The following is a 17,343-nucleotide window of genomic DNA, read 5'->3' as shown; positions in this document are numbered from 1 at the left end:
GACGGTTCCCCCATCCCAGCCCGTCATCTTAGACATCCATCTCTTTTTTTTTTTTTTTTTTTGATAAAACGGAAGTTACCCTTCATTAAGAGAGGACTTACAAAGTTGACTTGAAAAAACAAGCCAATTACAAACGTTAGTATCTTCCCAATACACTTTCGTGACTGACATAGTTTAGTCCAGATGGTAAATCTCTAAAGACCTAAATCTTAGAGAAAATACAACATCTGTCCACACCAAAAGTTACAAAGCCCCATACCCCGACTAAGCAGGGTAGGGTATACCAAATCCCACCAAAACCCGTCAACACAAAGGGGGGACTACTACTCCATTCAGACCAAAGTCCGAAGGCACTACTTTTTTTGGATTTTTATTTACCTAGAAACTACATTACACAAAATAAAACTACAAAGAAAAACATTGCACAAAAAAGGAAAAGAGCAGTGCACAGAGGCTGTTGTGGCGTGTGCAGTACACACGCCACTCTGGGAAGAGAAACTGTCAGTCAACCTTGGAGATTCCGGACTCACAGACTCCAGAAACGCCACGCGTGATGTTGGCAGAGGGCTCCCCGATGGTGCGCGAAAGCCACGCGCCAAACGACGCCGGAACTTCGACCCGTGCGTGTGGGCTACTCGCCTCTCCGTTTGGTTCCGCATTCAGTGGTCTTGAAGATCGGCGGCTAGGCAACTCCATGGAGGGGCGCGTGCTAGCCTGTGGGCGGCGAGAAGACCCAGATATGCGATTCTCTCTTATTTCGCTTGAAAATACACAAAAACAAACACTACATAGAAGAGAAGGGGGGGAGGAAGGAGGAGGAGGAGGAGGAGGAGGAGGAGGAGGAGGAAGGGAGGGGAAGGGAGCCGAAGCTCCCACTCCTCTAGCCGGATCTGTGAAGGAAGTTTTAGAGAGAAGAGAGAGAGTTTTAGAGAGAGACAAAGTGGTTTGTCTCGAGAGCTTAGACATCCATCTCTAGCACTTCATTGTACCTCCTATTTGCACCCCACAATCTCGAGACATACATGTCAGAGGCAAATTATGAATTTGTATCCAAAAATATCAAACTTCATCTTTTTTTTTTATGATGAATAAGTTGTTATAAAAAAGCCACGGCCTTCCGTCCTTCACTCTCTATTTATGCGCATGGGTTGCAAAAATGATGATGAATACGTTTGGCCCAACCTATTGGAAAATGGCCGGTTACTTTCCACATTTTCGCCATTGTTGTGGATATGATGTCTTTGCCAATCAGTCGATCCATACACACCTTGCCCACCAGACTTCTTTCACTCTTTCTCTGCACTTCATCCATAACCTCGCCATCTATCTCTATCGTCCTATTCTCTTCTTCTGATAGCCTCAATTGATCCCATAGTTCCTCCAAACCATCCATGTCGTTCAAATACAACCACTCGCCTTATGTAGTGACTTGGTTCAATCTTGCTCCAACCTAAAACAAAGAAGACTTACCACTCCTCCTCTATCTCATGCTTACTTTCCACATTTTCGCCATTGTTGTTTGAGTTTGTGTTTAACAAGAAGCGGATTTTTGGGATTAATTATTAGTATTTCTTAAGTAATATGATGCTAATTATAATATAGCTATCGATCTCAACTGCAGCATAAGGAACACATTTTGTAAAACCCTAAGATGTCTTATTTAATTAAGATTTCATGTTCCCCTCTCTCCATAGTAATATTTTATGCATTATTTATTCTTTTTGGAGGACCAAAACCGTGCTTTAGGAACCTTCAAGTAGTTCTGGACTTTAACATGTATAATCCCAAGAACTATAGAATAGACTTCCATGGAAAGATAATAAATTATTAATATTTAAACAAGACAAAAACTAGAACAAAGATATGAATTAATTAATAAATGTGAAAGGTCGTCTGTGATACTGGCGTAGATTAAGGCCGGATCGGGGTGATATATTATATTGATCTGTCACCAAAGTATAACCCAATGTAATTCAAAGGGTGTTTGCTATACAAGACAAATACAATTAAATGAATGATCAATTTTTTTTATTGAAAAATGATATTTGTAATCATGAATTGTGTAACTGTCGTATAATTTTTTTTTTTTAAATTAAGTAAATACGTGATTCAGTATATGAAAAAAATTAACTTTTTAATATTAAACTCTATTATTTTAAAATAATTGTGTAACATTTATACACTCCACGATTGTATTTAATATTATTTTATTTTATTTTTTAAGTCTTGAGAGTTTAAAAGCTTAAAATTACAAGATCAAAGGGCATTAAAAAAACATTCTCGATCGAAACAAAAAAAATAATTATAAAAAAATATTATATATGTATCATTATTCTAAAATAAACGGATCCAACGTCTCGATCAATCAATTAGTAATTAAGACCCTCAACCTTCAATCAATTTTGGAAACATTAAAATATTTTACTTAAAAAATTTATATTCAGAAATTTCGTGCATTATACATTATATTTTATATATTTTTTTAATTTTTTTCAAAAATTAAATATATAATATATGAATAATGAATAGAATAATTTAATTATTTTAAAAAAATAAATTAGGGTGTGTGAAAAAATAAAAGAAACACTTGGGAAAACATATTAATTGTCAAAATTAAAACAAAAACATGTAGAAAGCTTAAAATCAGTCGACTGTCATCGTTTCTGTGAAAAAGTATTTTTCCCAAGTTTTCTTTCATTTATGAATAGGCTAACCTCAAGAGAGCACTCACATTTACATTTTTAAAATTTGATGAAATATATATAAAATTATTTATAATGTTTTTTTAAAAAAATAAAAGTTTGAATTACGAGCTACGGTAATTTTATGTATATATTCAAATTTAAAGTTGTACTGTTCATTTTTAAAAGTAATATTTTATTATAAAAATTACTCTAATTGCTTTACTTTTCAGTTTTCATTTTTCATGATTTTCATTTTTTTCAATGTCCTTTCACTTTTATTAATTAAAAATATATTATTAATTAATATATAGTTAGTTTTGAAATATACGAATGAAGAAATATTATTATTAATTAATATATAATTAGCATAATTGCAAACTATAAAAAAATAAAAAATATTATTATTAAAAAAATAATATTATATTTTTATTTTGACTATCTAATGTGGAGTTATGATTAGAGAGATTTTGAATTTATAAAAAATATATATTTTTTATTAAATTTTAAAGATGATTTTGACAAATCCAAAGGAAATGTTCTGGTTGAGATGCTTATAAATAGTGCCATTGGCATTCTTTTATTGAAATGGTTAAACGACTTGATTTCTATAACTAAAGGGAGATTGGAAGAATAAAATATATTCTAATTTAATAAGCAAGTATCTAAATGGAAATAAGATATAAATTAGGAGCATGATTTTATGAAATCTCGGGTGATCAGATTATTCATGATGTAATTTTCATCAGAAAAACGGGAGCATATTTGTCAAATAAGAATTACTACGCAAAAAAATAAACGTTGTGCATGCAAGAATACAATGAAAATGAAATGCTTAAATTACAGGCAAAAGTAGACGCAAAACTGAGGAACAACTGGATATTATAATCAGTAGGAAAGAGATTTCTACGGAGTAGAGATTGCACCACGGAGGCTAGGAAAAGAGAAAATTGAGACCGGTGGCCAAGCGACCAGAAATCCTGGCATGGAAAAATGAAATGGCATTAACTTTCATTTATTGTCTTCACCTACACTTAGCCCGTCTTCAGAAGCAGCAGTTTTATGATATTTAATGCTCCTCTCTCTCTCTCTTTCTCTCTCATTCTCCGCATTCCTGCCTGCAACAGAAATATCCTCCAACTATCCATCCTTTCATTTCATTTCATGCAATTTACCTCTTCAACAACTCTCTCTGAGCAAAAGCCACGCGGTGCAATCGAAAGAGACTTATCAGGCAGTTCCGTTTGTAGATGAACCTGGGCGAAATGAGAAAATTCCATGGTTTCAAAGGTGATCTCTAGAGCTAGTAGTCGTTGTTCTGAAGTTGCTGAAATCTCTCTTGTATCTTTACTGGTAAGTATTTTCTCTTAGCAGATTCGGATAAAGGACATAGGACATAAAACTCTTCTCACATTGTCCTTGAGAAAAACAGAAACAGTAGTTGAGTTTCTCTTTATGTTATTATGGTTGGTATGGATAATATCCTGTCTTGGTAGGAAGTTCTGATCTGGGTCTTAGTTCGGCTGATCAGTTGCTTCTGATATGTGGGTTTTATCACGTCACTTAAACATTGCTGTTTTAACTTTTGGAAACTCGGTATCGTCTGTTTCCTCTTCTCCTCAACGATGGAGGGGGTAAAACGGTGTTTCAGTTCAGCTTATAAACTCTGGAAGGACTATGAATTATTTATTCTAGCCAACATTTTCTGCTGCGTTTCTTTCTGCTACGGCACAGGTACGAGACTGTATTAGTTAGGCAAACTATAAACTTTGAAAAGTTAGGTTGGCTTTTGTGGTGGGGGGTTTTGGGAGGAGATTGCTCGTCCGGATCATGAATATGAACACGAAGAGAGCCGAATTTCTTGTCGAACTTATGGTTCTATCAGATTTATGGTGGTTAGTTTCAGGTCTAGGTTCCATGTCTTCCATTGCCATTTCTTATGGTGAAAAAGGTCCTGTTTTCTGTGGTTTAAAATCAGATGGTTCGCATCTTGTAACATGTTACGGATCAAACACCGCTATAATCTATGGAGCTCCTGCTCGTTTCCCGTTTATCGGTCTTACCGCTGGCGACGGCTTTGTTTGTGGGCTTCTACTGGATTCTAACCAACCTTATTGTTGGGGTAGCAGTGGTTATATTCAAATGGGCGTTCCTCAGCCCATGATAAAAGGAGCTGAATATACAGAAATCAGTGCTGGAGATTACCATTTATGTGGTCTGCGGAAACCCTTAACTGGAAGGCGCAGAAACACTTCTTTGGTTGATTGTTGGGGCTATAACATGACCAAAAACTATGATTTTGATGGTCAGCTTCAGTCTATTTCAGCTGGGTCGGAATTCAATTGCGGTTTGTTTTCTCAGAATAGGAGTGTTTTATGTTGGGGCGATGAGACTAGTAGCCGGGTGATCAGCTTAATACCCAAGGGCATGAAGTTTCAGAAGATTGCAGCTGGTGGATATCACGTTTGTGGGATTTTAGAGGGGGTAAATTCTAGAGCTTTTTGTTGGGGAAGGAGTTTGGGCATTGAGGAAGAAATTTCTGTGGCCTATGCTGGTCAAGGAAACGTAGAGTTGGCTCCAAATGTTCCTATGCTCTCTCTCGTGGGGGGAAAGTTTCATGCTTGCGGAATTAAGAGCTACGATCGTGGAGTGATTTGTTGGGGTTTTATTATCAAACCAAGCACCCCAGCTCCTAGTGGCATTAAGGTTTATGAAATCGCAGCTGGAAATTACTTCACCTGTGGAATTCTTGCTGAGAAATCTCTCGCACCCGTTTGTTGGGGCCTCGGATTTCCTTCATCACTTCCTTTAGCTGTCTCTCCTGGAGTTTGCAAGTCTACGCCATGTGCTTCAGGTTTCTATGAAGTTAGTCGTGAGAATGCCCCATGCAGGTCTTTTGATTCCCGTGTCTGCATGCCATGCAGCAATGGCTGCAATGCCGAAATGTACCAAAGTTCTGAATGCACTTTGAAGTCTGATAGGCAGTGTGCATATAATTGTTCAAGTTGTCTCTCAGCTGAATGCCTCTCAAATTGTACTTCATATTCCCATGCTATTAATGGAAAGAAGAATGAAAGGTTTTGGTCACTGCAATTGCCAGTCATCATTTCTGAGATTGCCTTCACTGTTTTCTTGGTGAGTGTTGTCTCTTTAACTGCACTATTATATGTTCGCTACAAGTTACGAAAATGTCAGTGCTCAGAGAAGGAATCAAAGTCCAACAAAAATAACAGGGGCGGTTCTGAATTCCCAAAGGACACAGGGAAGATTGGTCCTGAGTTGGAGGAGCTGAAGATAAGAAGGGCCCAGATGTTCACTTACGAGGAACTTGAGAGAGCTACAGGTGGGTTTAAAGAAGAATCCGTTGTGGGAAAGGGAAGTTTTTCATGTGTTTTTAAAGGGGTTTTGAAGGATGGGACTGTAGTTGCTGTTAAAAGGGCTATAACATCTCCAGACAAGCAGAAGAATTCCAAAGAGTTTCATACAGAGCTCGATCTACTTTCGAGATTGAACCATGCCCATTTGCTCAGTTTACTTGGATATTGTGAAGAAGGTGGAGAGAGGCTTCTTGTTTATGAGTACATGGCTCACGGATCCTTGCACCAACACCTTCATGGGAAGAGCAAGGCCCTGAAAGAGCAACTGGATTGGGTTAGAAGGGTCACAATAGCAGTCCAAGCAGCTCGGGGAATTGAATACTTGCATGGTTATGCTTGCCCACCTGTAATTCACCGAGACATCAAGTCTTCAAACATCCTCATTGATGAAGAACACAATGCCCGAGTGGCTGATTTTGGTTTGTCATTATTGGGACCTGTTGATGGTAGTTCCCCTTTGGCAGAGTTACCAGCTGGAACTCTTGGATATCTTGATCCTGAGTACTACAGGCTCCACTACCTTACAACCAAATCTGATGTCTATGGTTTTGGTGTTTTGCTGCTGGAGATTCTTAGTGGGAGGAAAGCCATTGATATGCAATATGAAGAAGGGAATATAGTCGAGTGGGCAGTTCCTTTGATTAAATCTGGAGACATTAATGCAATTCTAGATCCAGCTTTGAAACCTCCATCTGATCTTGATGCCCTGAAAAGGATCGCGAATGTAGCTTGTAAATGTGTGAGAATGAGAGGGAAGGAGAGGCCATCAATGGACAAAGTGACAACAGCTTTAGAGCGAGCGCTTGCACAATTAATGGGTAGCCCTTGCAATGAGCAACCAATTTTGCCAACTGAGGTAGTTTTGGGAAGTAGTAGAATGCACAAGAAATCCTCCCAAAGATCTTCCAATCGTTCCATATCAGAGACTGATGTGGCAGAAGCCGAGGACCAAAGGTTTGAGTTCAGAGCACCTTCATGGATAACTTTTCCTAGTGTTACTTCTTCACAGAGGAGGAAGTCATCAGTCTCAGATGCAGATGTTGATGGGAAAAACTCAGAAGCAAAAAATCAGGGAAATGCAGGAAATAATGGTGATGGATTGAGGAGTTTGGAGGAAGAGATTGGTCCTGCTTCTCCTCAAGAGAATTTGTTCTTGCAGCACAATTTCTAAAATTCCCTAAAGAACTACAACTTCTGAAGCAGGAGACCATATTTAATTGTTTATTGGTCTGGATTTAGTTGAAATGTAAAATGAAGAATGGAAGGTTTGAATTTCCTGATTTACTTGTGCTACCACCACACCACCACCACTATCAACCACTGGATGACTTTCATCTACTTTCTTATGTGCTAATTTGTAGTTTCCAATCTCTATGACCCTAGTTTTAGCATCTTAGTGCTTGCATTCTTTTCTGCCACTGCACTGCTTGTAATTCTTTCCATGCCTATTTCTTTGTTAAGCTTAATTTCTGCCTTAAATTCTAACTAATTGGAGTTGTTCTGATTGTTGATAACCTGTTTGTCTGTTGGGAAAGAGTACGATTGTGTGATGAACAAGTTGTAAGCATCTCTCTCTCTTCTTTTTTCTGTGCCAAAGTTGTATTTCTCTACATGTAAGATATTAATACGTTAAAAATCATGAAATTTAAAATTTAAAATTCAAATTTTAAAATTAAAAAAAAATTAATAAAATATTAATATAAATACACGTAATGCTATTTAAATTGACCTTTTAGTCGGCCCTCTCTTTGATTACACTTGGACTGTGCAACATTACTACTGGAAATTAAGAGAATTGCATTTAAGAAAGTAGAAAATGAGTGCCAAGCACGATTAGATTGATTTGGAAATGCAGTTGAAGCAGGTATCCTTGCATTTAAGACAAATAGATGCACGGACCCGAAAAAAGACTGTAACTGAATAGTGAACGAAACACCGACATGGATTTGGTTGAGTTTTTAAAGATTTTAAAACAAACTCGAGTGATCCTATAAGAAATAATTTAAAAAGCGTTTTCATAGGAAAGTGTATACTCGTCTATGTGCTTAATAAAATTAATATTTTATTAAAAAAAATTACTAGTGATCCATTGTCAACAGTGCCACGTCAACTCATTAACGAAAACAATTATTGAAAAGTTTGATGGTTTGAAAATGATTTGCGAATAACATTTTTTATAATATTTTATATAATTATATTTTAAATAAAGAGTATTTTTATAAAATATCTTATAAAAATAATATTATTTTATAAAAATATCCTCATTTTATAATATTATTATATAATATATTGTGTGTAAATCATTATTCTAAAAAAAATGTTCAATAACGATCTGTACGATTTATATATCAAAATGGTCAGACCATTTTGTCTCTTTGGATTTGAGGTTGGTAGCTTAATTATTATTTTTAAAAATTTAAAAGCTATCTTTTTTTAAAAAAATATGTTTGATAAATTTATATAAAAAATATTTTTAACACTTAAAAAAAGTTGGTGGAAGTCCGCTGTAGGGTCAATATCCCATGTGCGTTCTCAAAAAACCACAAACCCAAAATCGAGAGCCCGCTTAGTAAAATTCAGAGTTTGAATTGCCAAAATACACTAATGTGGTATTAAAATCTAAGTAATACTAATAGTGATTAATTACACCAACGAACAAGCTATCTTGGGCGCAATATCCACCCATGATATTCGCCTATCATATCAATTCCTCCTCTGACGGGGCACGGACTTGAAGCCCTAACAATCCTTTTCGTCCAGCCTTTAAATCCTCGCCTTTAATCCCTACCCATGCACCACTCACGACTAGCCTTAAAAAGCCAACCTTTAATCTTCGTAAAAGAGGCCATTGCCATTTTTAATTCGAAGCATGTAACGCATGCCCATTAAGACCATGCGTTACATGCTGTTACGACATAAGAGGATCTGTCCATGTGGGCGTCCCTTCATCTTACATCTCCCACTCACATATAGTAGGAATGACCCCAGGCCTACGTATATCAATAATTCTCAATCTTGTTCATACAATCAAATAGGTTGTGACCACCAAACACACCTACAAAAGAAAAGTGGGAGCATTATACCAAATCTCTCCCAGAGAAGACCAGCATAGCAACATCCCTAAAGTGTCTTGCCATGCCCTGGACTCACTCGATCACATCAGATCAAGCATTTCGATGTGTTCACAACCTTAGTCGCTACCAATGTGTAATGCCATAGTTTGATGTCAGCAAATACCATCGAAGATACAATATCCAATAGCCTTCCCTTTGCCTTTATGTCATTCAACTTTGGTCGAACCACTTTCCCAGCAATGCCTCTTTAGACCATATCAATCATGGTCATAGACAGCATGCGAAAGTAGCAGACATTACAATCTCCATCTTATGACATAGTCAAAGGTAAATAAAGGATACTCCATAAAATATGAGACTCACATTGAGAAAAAAGGACCATTTACTCACTTTCTCATTTAGTCGAATAAGTACATGTATGAAATAATGCTACAATGGATTTTTCTTTCTTAAAGAGCGTTTGCAATATCAACATCGTATAGATCTTAGTCTAACCACTCCTTAAGCATCTAATCCAAGTCTTTCCATCTCCTTACCTCCAAAACGCCAAATGTGATACTCCTAGATTCAGCTTGGGATCAGACGGACATCCAAAACGTCGGGACATGCAACACAAAGTTACCTATCCCCTTTCATGACATATAAGATGTAATGTTCATAACATACATATAACATTATACAATATTCGCAGCGGATAATTTTTTTTTTAGCAATATTATGTACTAAACTTATAATATCCCAAATAGTTAAAACATAAACTATGCATACTTAAAACATCTACGATTACAACACGGATCTCAGAAGACTGTAATCTCAAAACAATGGAGATCTGGCTCCATAATTATAATGACAAAGTACACTATTGGGCTAGTTCGTTGAGTAACTCGCATAACTCGACTAACGATGCCAGAATACTAACCAGAGACCTAACTATGGAGGCTACAAGCTCGGTGTTGTGTCTACGGAGTCTAGTCAACCTCCTCCAATCTGCTAGTGTTTGCTCCCTACTTTGATCCTGAGACATCGCCTACCATTCGGGGGGAATGGTAGTTGGGACTACCAATGTGAGATTTGATTACAAATCTCAGCAAGTTAACAGAAAACTTCCGCACAGATTAATGATGCATGCATGACAGTAAAAACATGAATACATAATCAAAGTCATAAGTAAGTATAACATAACTTGACATACAACATGACATAAATGACATAACTTGAACTGAAACTGAAACTTAGCTTGACGTGACATGGCATGTACGTGAATTTAAAACATAACATGGACTAGCAACATAGCATGAACGTGAACTTGAAACATATCATGAATTTGAAATATAGCATGAATGTGAACATACATAATTTGAATATGAACTTGAACATAACATTAACCTGAGCATGACATAACATAAATGTGAACTTGGAACATAACGTGAACGTGAACATGGCATAACATGAATGTGAACTTGAACATAACATTAACCTAAGCATAACATAACATCAATGTGAACTTGGAACATAACGTGAACGTGAACATAACATAACATAAACGTAAACTTGAACATGAACTTGAACTTGAACATAACATGACATAAATATGAACTTGAAATATATGTTTGTTTCATGGGGTCACCATGATTCAATAATCTTATCATATGGAGTTACCAAGTTTGCGTACTCTTATCGCATGGGGTTACCATGGTTGACATGAACTTAAAACTTGATATGAACGTAAACTTGAATATACCATGATGTGAAACATGACTTGAACATGAAATACATGATATTGAAATCTTATTCAACTGACTTAATTAATAAAATGACCATACGGGTGCTACACGGGTTCACTCAAGCCGTGTGTCCTGGCCGATTACTGCATCACAACACATGTGTTTATACCAGCTGTGAGTGCGTTAATATGTATTCCACAGTTGTTGTGGCCCCACGTATTCTACATGTCACAATTGCTGTGTCTCACGTAGTTTATGCTCCATAATTGTTGTGATCCCATGAATTGTTTGTACCACACTTGCTGTGGACACACGTAACATAATGTGTGACTCCATCGGCGTTAGTGCCTGGCGCGCTCTGGTAACCAGCTAGTTAGGCCCCATTCGCAACCTGTTGACTGTACTTTGTCAATCCAGAGAATTTCACAGCTATTAAGACACTCCAGCGTGAACAAAGGAGTTTCAATAAGATATTACCTCATTTTAGCGCTTAGGGTCGTGATTGACATAAATAACTTAACTGGCATACATGACAGTTCGTAACATAACATGACATGAACGTGACATAAACGACAAAAGTCCTGACATAGCGTAATGTGACATGAACGTAAGACGGTAGACATGACATAAAATGTAACAGATACATTTCATAACATGACATACATGTAATAGATAATATTTTGTAACATGACATAACATGTAACAGACAGCATTTCGTAGCATTGCATAACATGTGACAGTGAATATTACGTGACATGACATACATGTAACAGATAGTATACGTAATGTAACATACTTGCAACATATAGTAACATGAGACAAAATATATTATGTAACAGATAAATATTTCATGATAAAATAATTCGTGTAATAAATAAACATCTGATGACATGGCATGATATGACATATATAACAATATACGAACATAAATTATAGTTCCCTTACCCATCACAAATAAACAGTAAACTGATAGTAAGTTAAGAGCTAACTTACCACAATCATCTTGTTCTACGATAATAAAGCGTGAAACACGAGGAACTGTAGGACAGTATTCTAAAAGTTAGAAATTTAATTTCTAACAATTAAAAAAGTGAAATGGGACAACTTAGAATAAAATTATTATTTTACCTTTTACATGTAGGAAAATAATCACTTTAACCCTAACTTAAGGATTTCACATCCTAACTCCAAAAATTACCAAAATTTACATTCCTCATGTAAATTTTGTCCTAAACTCAAATATCAACTCATAAAAATTTAAAACCATTCACAACTATGAAAAACTCACAATGGCCGAAACATTTATAGGTCATTTCTATTGATTTTGGTTGCAATTTCTTCCATTTTCAAAACTCATAATTAAACCAAACTTTTGTAAGAATGATCTTCCTATCCTGAGTTTAAAAATACACTTAAAATATCCATTAAGAAAAGCTAATCATCAACACCAAACTTTTTGTAAAAAGACCCAAACTTTTTAACTAAAAGTAAACCCTTAAATCACAAATTTTGGCCTTAATAAAAACATATCCAAGAATTCTAAAAAAATCAAATCTTACTTCTAATATATTCATAACATCATCTTAAGATCAACCATGAAAAATCATCAAGCAAAAGTCACCAAAATCACAAAACAACACTTGGGAGTTTTTTTGTTTTAAACTTAGTCTAAAAACAAAAACTTTTCTCTCAACTAACTTTGATCAATCTCTTGATCCATGGCTTAAAGACATGTGATCTTCAAAGTAAAACATCTGATGGTTTAAAAATGTGTCTTAAAGAAGATTCAACCATCAAACTTAAAATCACATGGCTAAAATTCAACAAAACATGGATCTAACCGAAAAACATCAAATCTTAGGCCAAACCGAAATCCTCTTGCATAGAAAATCATATTTTTAAAACTAATACTAAATATTTTCGAAATAACATCCTAACATGTATGTAAGAGGCTTAGGATTATCATATAAAAATATCAAAACCTTTGAAATAAGATTAAACCACGAAATATTCAAAGCCTTTGGAATGAAACTAATAAGATATCCACGGAAACTGTACTCAAAGTCAAACAACTTTTATGAAGGAGTCATCATGAGAAAATACTTACAAAGGGTCGGAAATGGCTACGCAAAAAGACCCAGAAATCTCTCCGAGAGAGCTCTTTTGGGTTTCTCTCTAAGAACTGGGGGAAGAAGTGATAAAATGGAGAGAAGTGTGTCTTGCACGACTTTAGACTCCTGGAGAGAGAAGTTATGGACTTGAAAGACCCTTTATTGGAGTTGGTTATGTGACATAAAGTGGAGGGTAATGAGGGCGAAGGACTGCCTGCAGCAGCTGTGAGAGATGGAATGGACTTCTCCTTCACATCAAGGTACTAATGGGTGCAGCCAATGGCAGTGGATGGTCTGCCATGTGGGGGAGGAAACTTCTTCAAGAAGCTTTGCCAAGGTGGCCAATTTCGTGGGCCTTGGTGAGCCCCAAACAAGTGGGCTTCAATTTGGAGTTTAAAGGGGGTTTGGTTAAGGTTTGAGATGCTATTAAATCCAAAATCAATTTTTCTTGGCCCAATCAAATTTTCAAGGTTTAAAAGGTTGGATAATGATGTCATAACAATGATTTGATTAATTAATAGCATGTGAAATTGATTTGATCAAGTGATTAAACACAATACTAGAAATCGGGTTAGAAAGGGTTTGGGGGCCAACTTTAAGGTTTCGGTTTCAACCAAACGTTTGGGGTTTCAATTGAATTTCATCCATTTAGGGTTTCGCTAGGATTGAATCCTTCTTTGGTTTGACACAATTCGGTTGAACATATGAAACAAAGTTTTGCTTATGTGGCATGATCTCACACCTTGACTTCCTTCACAAATCGATCAAATGGTTCCTCATGGTGCCAAGTGTCTAATACTATTCACTATATGTGGCTAAGATCTTTCCAGGTGTCCAAATAAGACTTTTCTAATCTAATTTGGACATTCCACACTATGATTTTGAAAACACTATATTGGGTGTGCTTATCGAGGGTACTATTCACTCCAAAAAAATGCACAATAAACTTAGTACTAAAAAATTCTAAATATTCATATTAACCTGTAGTAAAAATCGTTTATCGAAATTCAACCCCGAAGTGCCCCTAAAAATAATTTCACAATTTCGAACAGACATTTCGTCCAAAATTATGAAAATTAGCTATTGCACCATAAAATCCTAAATAATCAACTGAGTCAAATGGCGTAGACCATAACGCATTCTGATACTTCTAATTACCTTAAATAATTAAACTCATATTTTAGCACCATAGTTTGTGATAACACTAGCTATGTTGACATACTAAAACTTGTGTGATTGGTCGATTTGTAAAAACTTATGGGGTTTTCACGAGGTTCCTAAAGTAATAGAAATTCCACCAGTGAATTTCTAGAGGGCTGTTACATTCTCCCCTCCTAAAAAAAAGATTTCCTCGAAATCGACGCAAGTGCAAAATAAAACACGCTCAAAAGAAGAGTTGCTTACCAACCTACTGTCCATCACCGGATGCCTCATCACGCTCATAGGGTAGGTAACGTTTTTCTTGAGGTAACGCCTTCCTCTCGTAGTCAGCACTATTCTTATCTATAACCACCACATTGTTACACAAAATAACTACCACTATAGCATAAGGGTATAATACTCCCAAAGGTTACTGTCTAAACTGAATCCTTGTTTAAATGAAATCACTATTCTCCTTACTATTCAAAGAATTATCCACAACGTATATATATATATCTACCATTCTTAACTCTCTCTCTCAAATCATATCAATTTGTACTGAAATCCTTCCACAAAGTAGGTCAAGTCATACCAGTATATTCTCTAAATCTAAAACTTCAAGTATTCAAGCAGTTCAATTTGGAAGAATCTAATCCATATACAACTGAATTCACTTTCTCTAATTCCTTAAGGAATTCTATCTGCCTAGGACTAGCTTATTCCTTCATAATTAGAACGAATCGTTCCTCTTCCTAGGTGGTACATCGATAAACGATCAGCTATTAACTTCAACTCAAGACTTACTCTCTTATGATTGGCATAGTTCTTCTATCCATCATGAGTCATCTTTTATTCTGACTCTAAACGAAATGATCTGTTCCTACTGTTCACGTAAGTCCTCAAGACCAAGATTTACTACTCATATAAAAGTCTCCAATATAATGGTGATCTACATTTTCCACAAACACAGTGCTTTATCAAGAACACTTAATGGCAACTGAATAAAACTATCATCATAAGTAAATCCTACTACGACCATAGCCTCTCCCACACACTTTATACTCTTCTGATCACAAATTCCTTTAGACCCTCAAAATCAAAACAACTCCAAATATGCGAAATACTAATTTATCAACTTTCAATATCATTCTTCCAACTGCTAAAGGGTATTCTATATCTATACTGATATGAACAATAATACTCTTAATGAGAATTGTACTCTTACCACCTAGGTAACAATTCAGCTTCCGAACTAAACTCTTGTATAATACCACAATTACTAAAGACAGGGACTCACTTGAATCAATAGCGTACAAGTTACCAACTTCAATGACTTGACATTCCCCAAAATAGCAATAATGCAACAATACAATCAATTACAATCAAATCAACCTTACAAAAGCTTAACAATACCTAGATCTTAGAAAAAAAAAACCAGTGATGGTGCTAGCTTCTTCTGTTCCTGGGGCATCAGCATCTGCGTCTCCCTGAGTGACAACATACACTCTCATGGGCACGTGCTGAGTCGGCTTTAGTTTGTAGCTACTATTGAGAGAAACTCCCTTTCTTTCATTCCTCAAAACAATCCTGGGACAGTATTTGATTATATGACTAGGGGTGTAAATTTAAACCGGAAAACTGAAAAATCGGTCCGGAGCAGATCGAACCGATTTCACCGGTTTTGAACCGGTCCGGTCCGGGACCGGTTCTTGGAATGTGAAAACCGGCCATTTCCGGTCCAATTCCAGTTTTAGGATTTTTGGGACGGACCGGACCGGTTGATAAAAAAATATACAAAAAATAATATTTTTATATATAAGTTATTAAGTTTTATACAAAATATTATATATATATATTAATATATAAAATTATAAATTTATATGTGAAATTTTTATATATAATATATATAATTATATATATTCATATATGAAATAATTTCATATTATAATTTATAAATTATTACATTAAATGTTAATACTAATATATAAGTTTATAAATAATACTAATAGTCTAATATAGACTATAGACTATAGTTATACTTATAATTGATACTAAAAGATTTTACTAAAAGTTTATAACTAATACTAATATTAAATATATAGTTTATAACTAATACTAATATATAACTTATAACTATACCAATAGTCTTATATTAATACTATTATATAGTCTGATATATTATTTAGCTATACTAATATTAATATTATAATATATAAGTCTATAACTATTTAACTAATACTAATAGTCTAATATAGACTATAGACTATATTTATAATTAATACTAAAAGTTTTTACTAAAAGTTTATAACTAATACTAATATTAAATATATAGTTTATAACTAATACTAATATATAACTTATAACTATACTAATAGTATAATATTAATACTATTATATAGTCTAATATATTATTTAGCTTTACTAATATATAAGTCTATAACTATTTAACTAATAGTCTAATACTAATAGTTTAATATAGACTATAGTTATAGTTATACTAATATAGTTATACTAAATCACTATAGACTATAGTTATACTTATACTAATATAGCTATACTAAATCACTAAAAGTTTATAACTAATACTAATATATAATTTATAACTAATACTAATATATAACTATACTAATAGGCTAATATTAATACTATTATATAATCTAATATATTATATAGCTATACTAATATACAAGTCTATAACTATTTAACTAATAGTCTAATACTAATAGTTTAATATAGACTATAATTATAGTTATACTAATATAGTTATACTAAATCACTATAACTAATACTAATATATAACTATACTAGTAGGCTAAATGTATATTACAAATATTTATATATAGTTACAAATATTTATATATATAACTATACTAATATTAAATTTATTACAAATATTTATATACAGTTATATTAAATTACTATAGTCTATTAAATGTATTACATTGAAAATATATTAAATGTATCAGTATTACAAATATTTATATATAGTTATATTAAATTCATAATATCATTTAAGAAAAAAACACATAGATCAAATATTAATTAAATAAAAAATCCATAGAAAAAAACACATAGATCAAATGTATCGGTAACCCGGGTCCCGCATCAGTTTCAGCCTTCATTAGTCATTACACTTCAACCCTAAAAAGTTAAAAACTAAAATCGCCTATCTGCTCCAGCCTCTAGCCTCTGTCCCTCGTCAAGTCGTCATCGTCTCTCACGCAGGCGCCGTTTTC

At 34.5% G+C, this 17,343-nt stretch overlaps 1 protein-coding gene across 1 annotated transcript; it reads left to right on the top strand.

Moving 5' to 3' along the window:
* The first annotated feature begins 3,788 nt into the window (after window positions 1-3,788).
* On the top strand, window positions 3,789-7,597 carry LOC108979899 (serine/threonine-protein kinase-like protein ACR4). The gene has a single exon (XM_035691595.1). The coding sequence runs from the start codon at window positions 4,512-4,514 to the stop codon at window positions 7,227-7,229; it is 2,718 nt and encodes a 905-aa protein (XP_035547488.1). The 5' UTR covers window positions 3,789-4,511; the 3' UTR covers window positions 7,230-7,597.
* The last annotated feature ends 9,746 nt before the right edge of the window (window positions 7,598-17,343 follow it).

The sequence above is a fragment of the Juglans regia genome, chromosome 7, assembly GCF_001411555.2.
Source record: "Juglans regia cultivar Chandler chromosome 7, Walnut 2.0, whole genome shotgun sequence".
NCBI lineage: Eukaryota > Viridiplantae > Streptophyta > Magnoliopsida > Fagales > Juglandaceae > Juglans > Juglans regia.
This window is presented reverse-complemented; position numbering and strand designations above follow the sequence as displayed.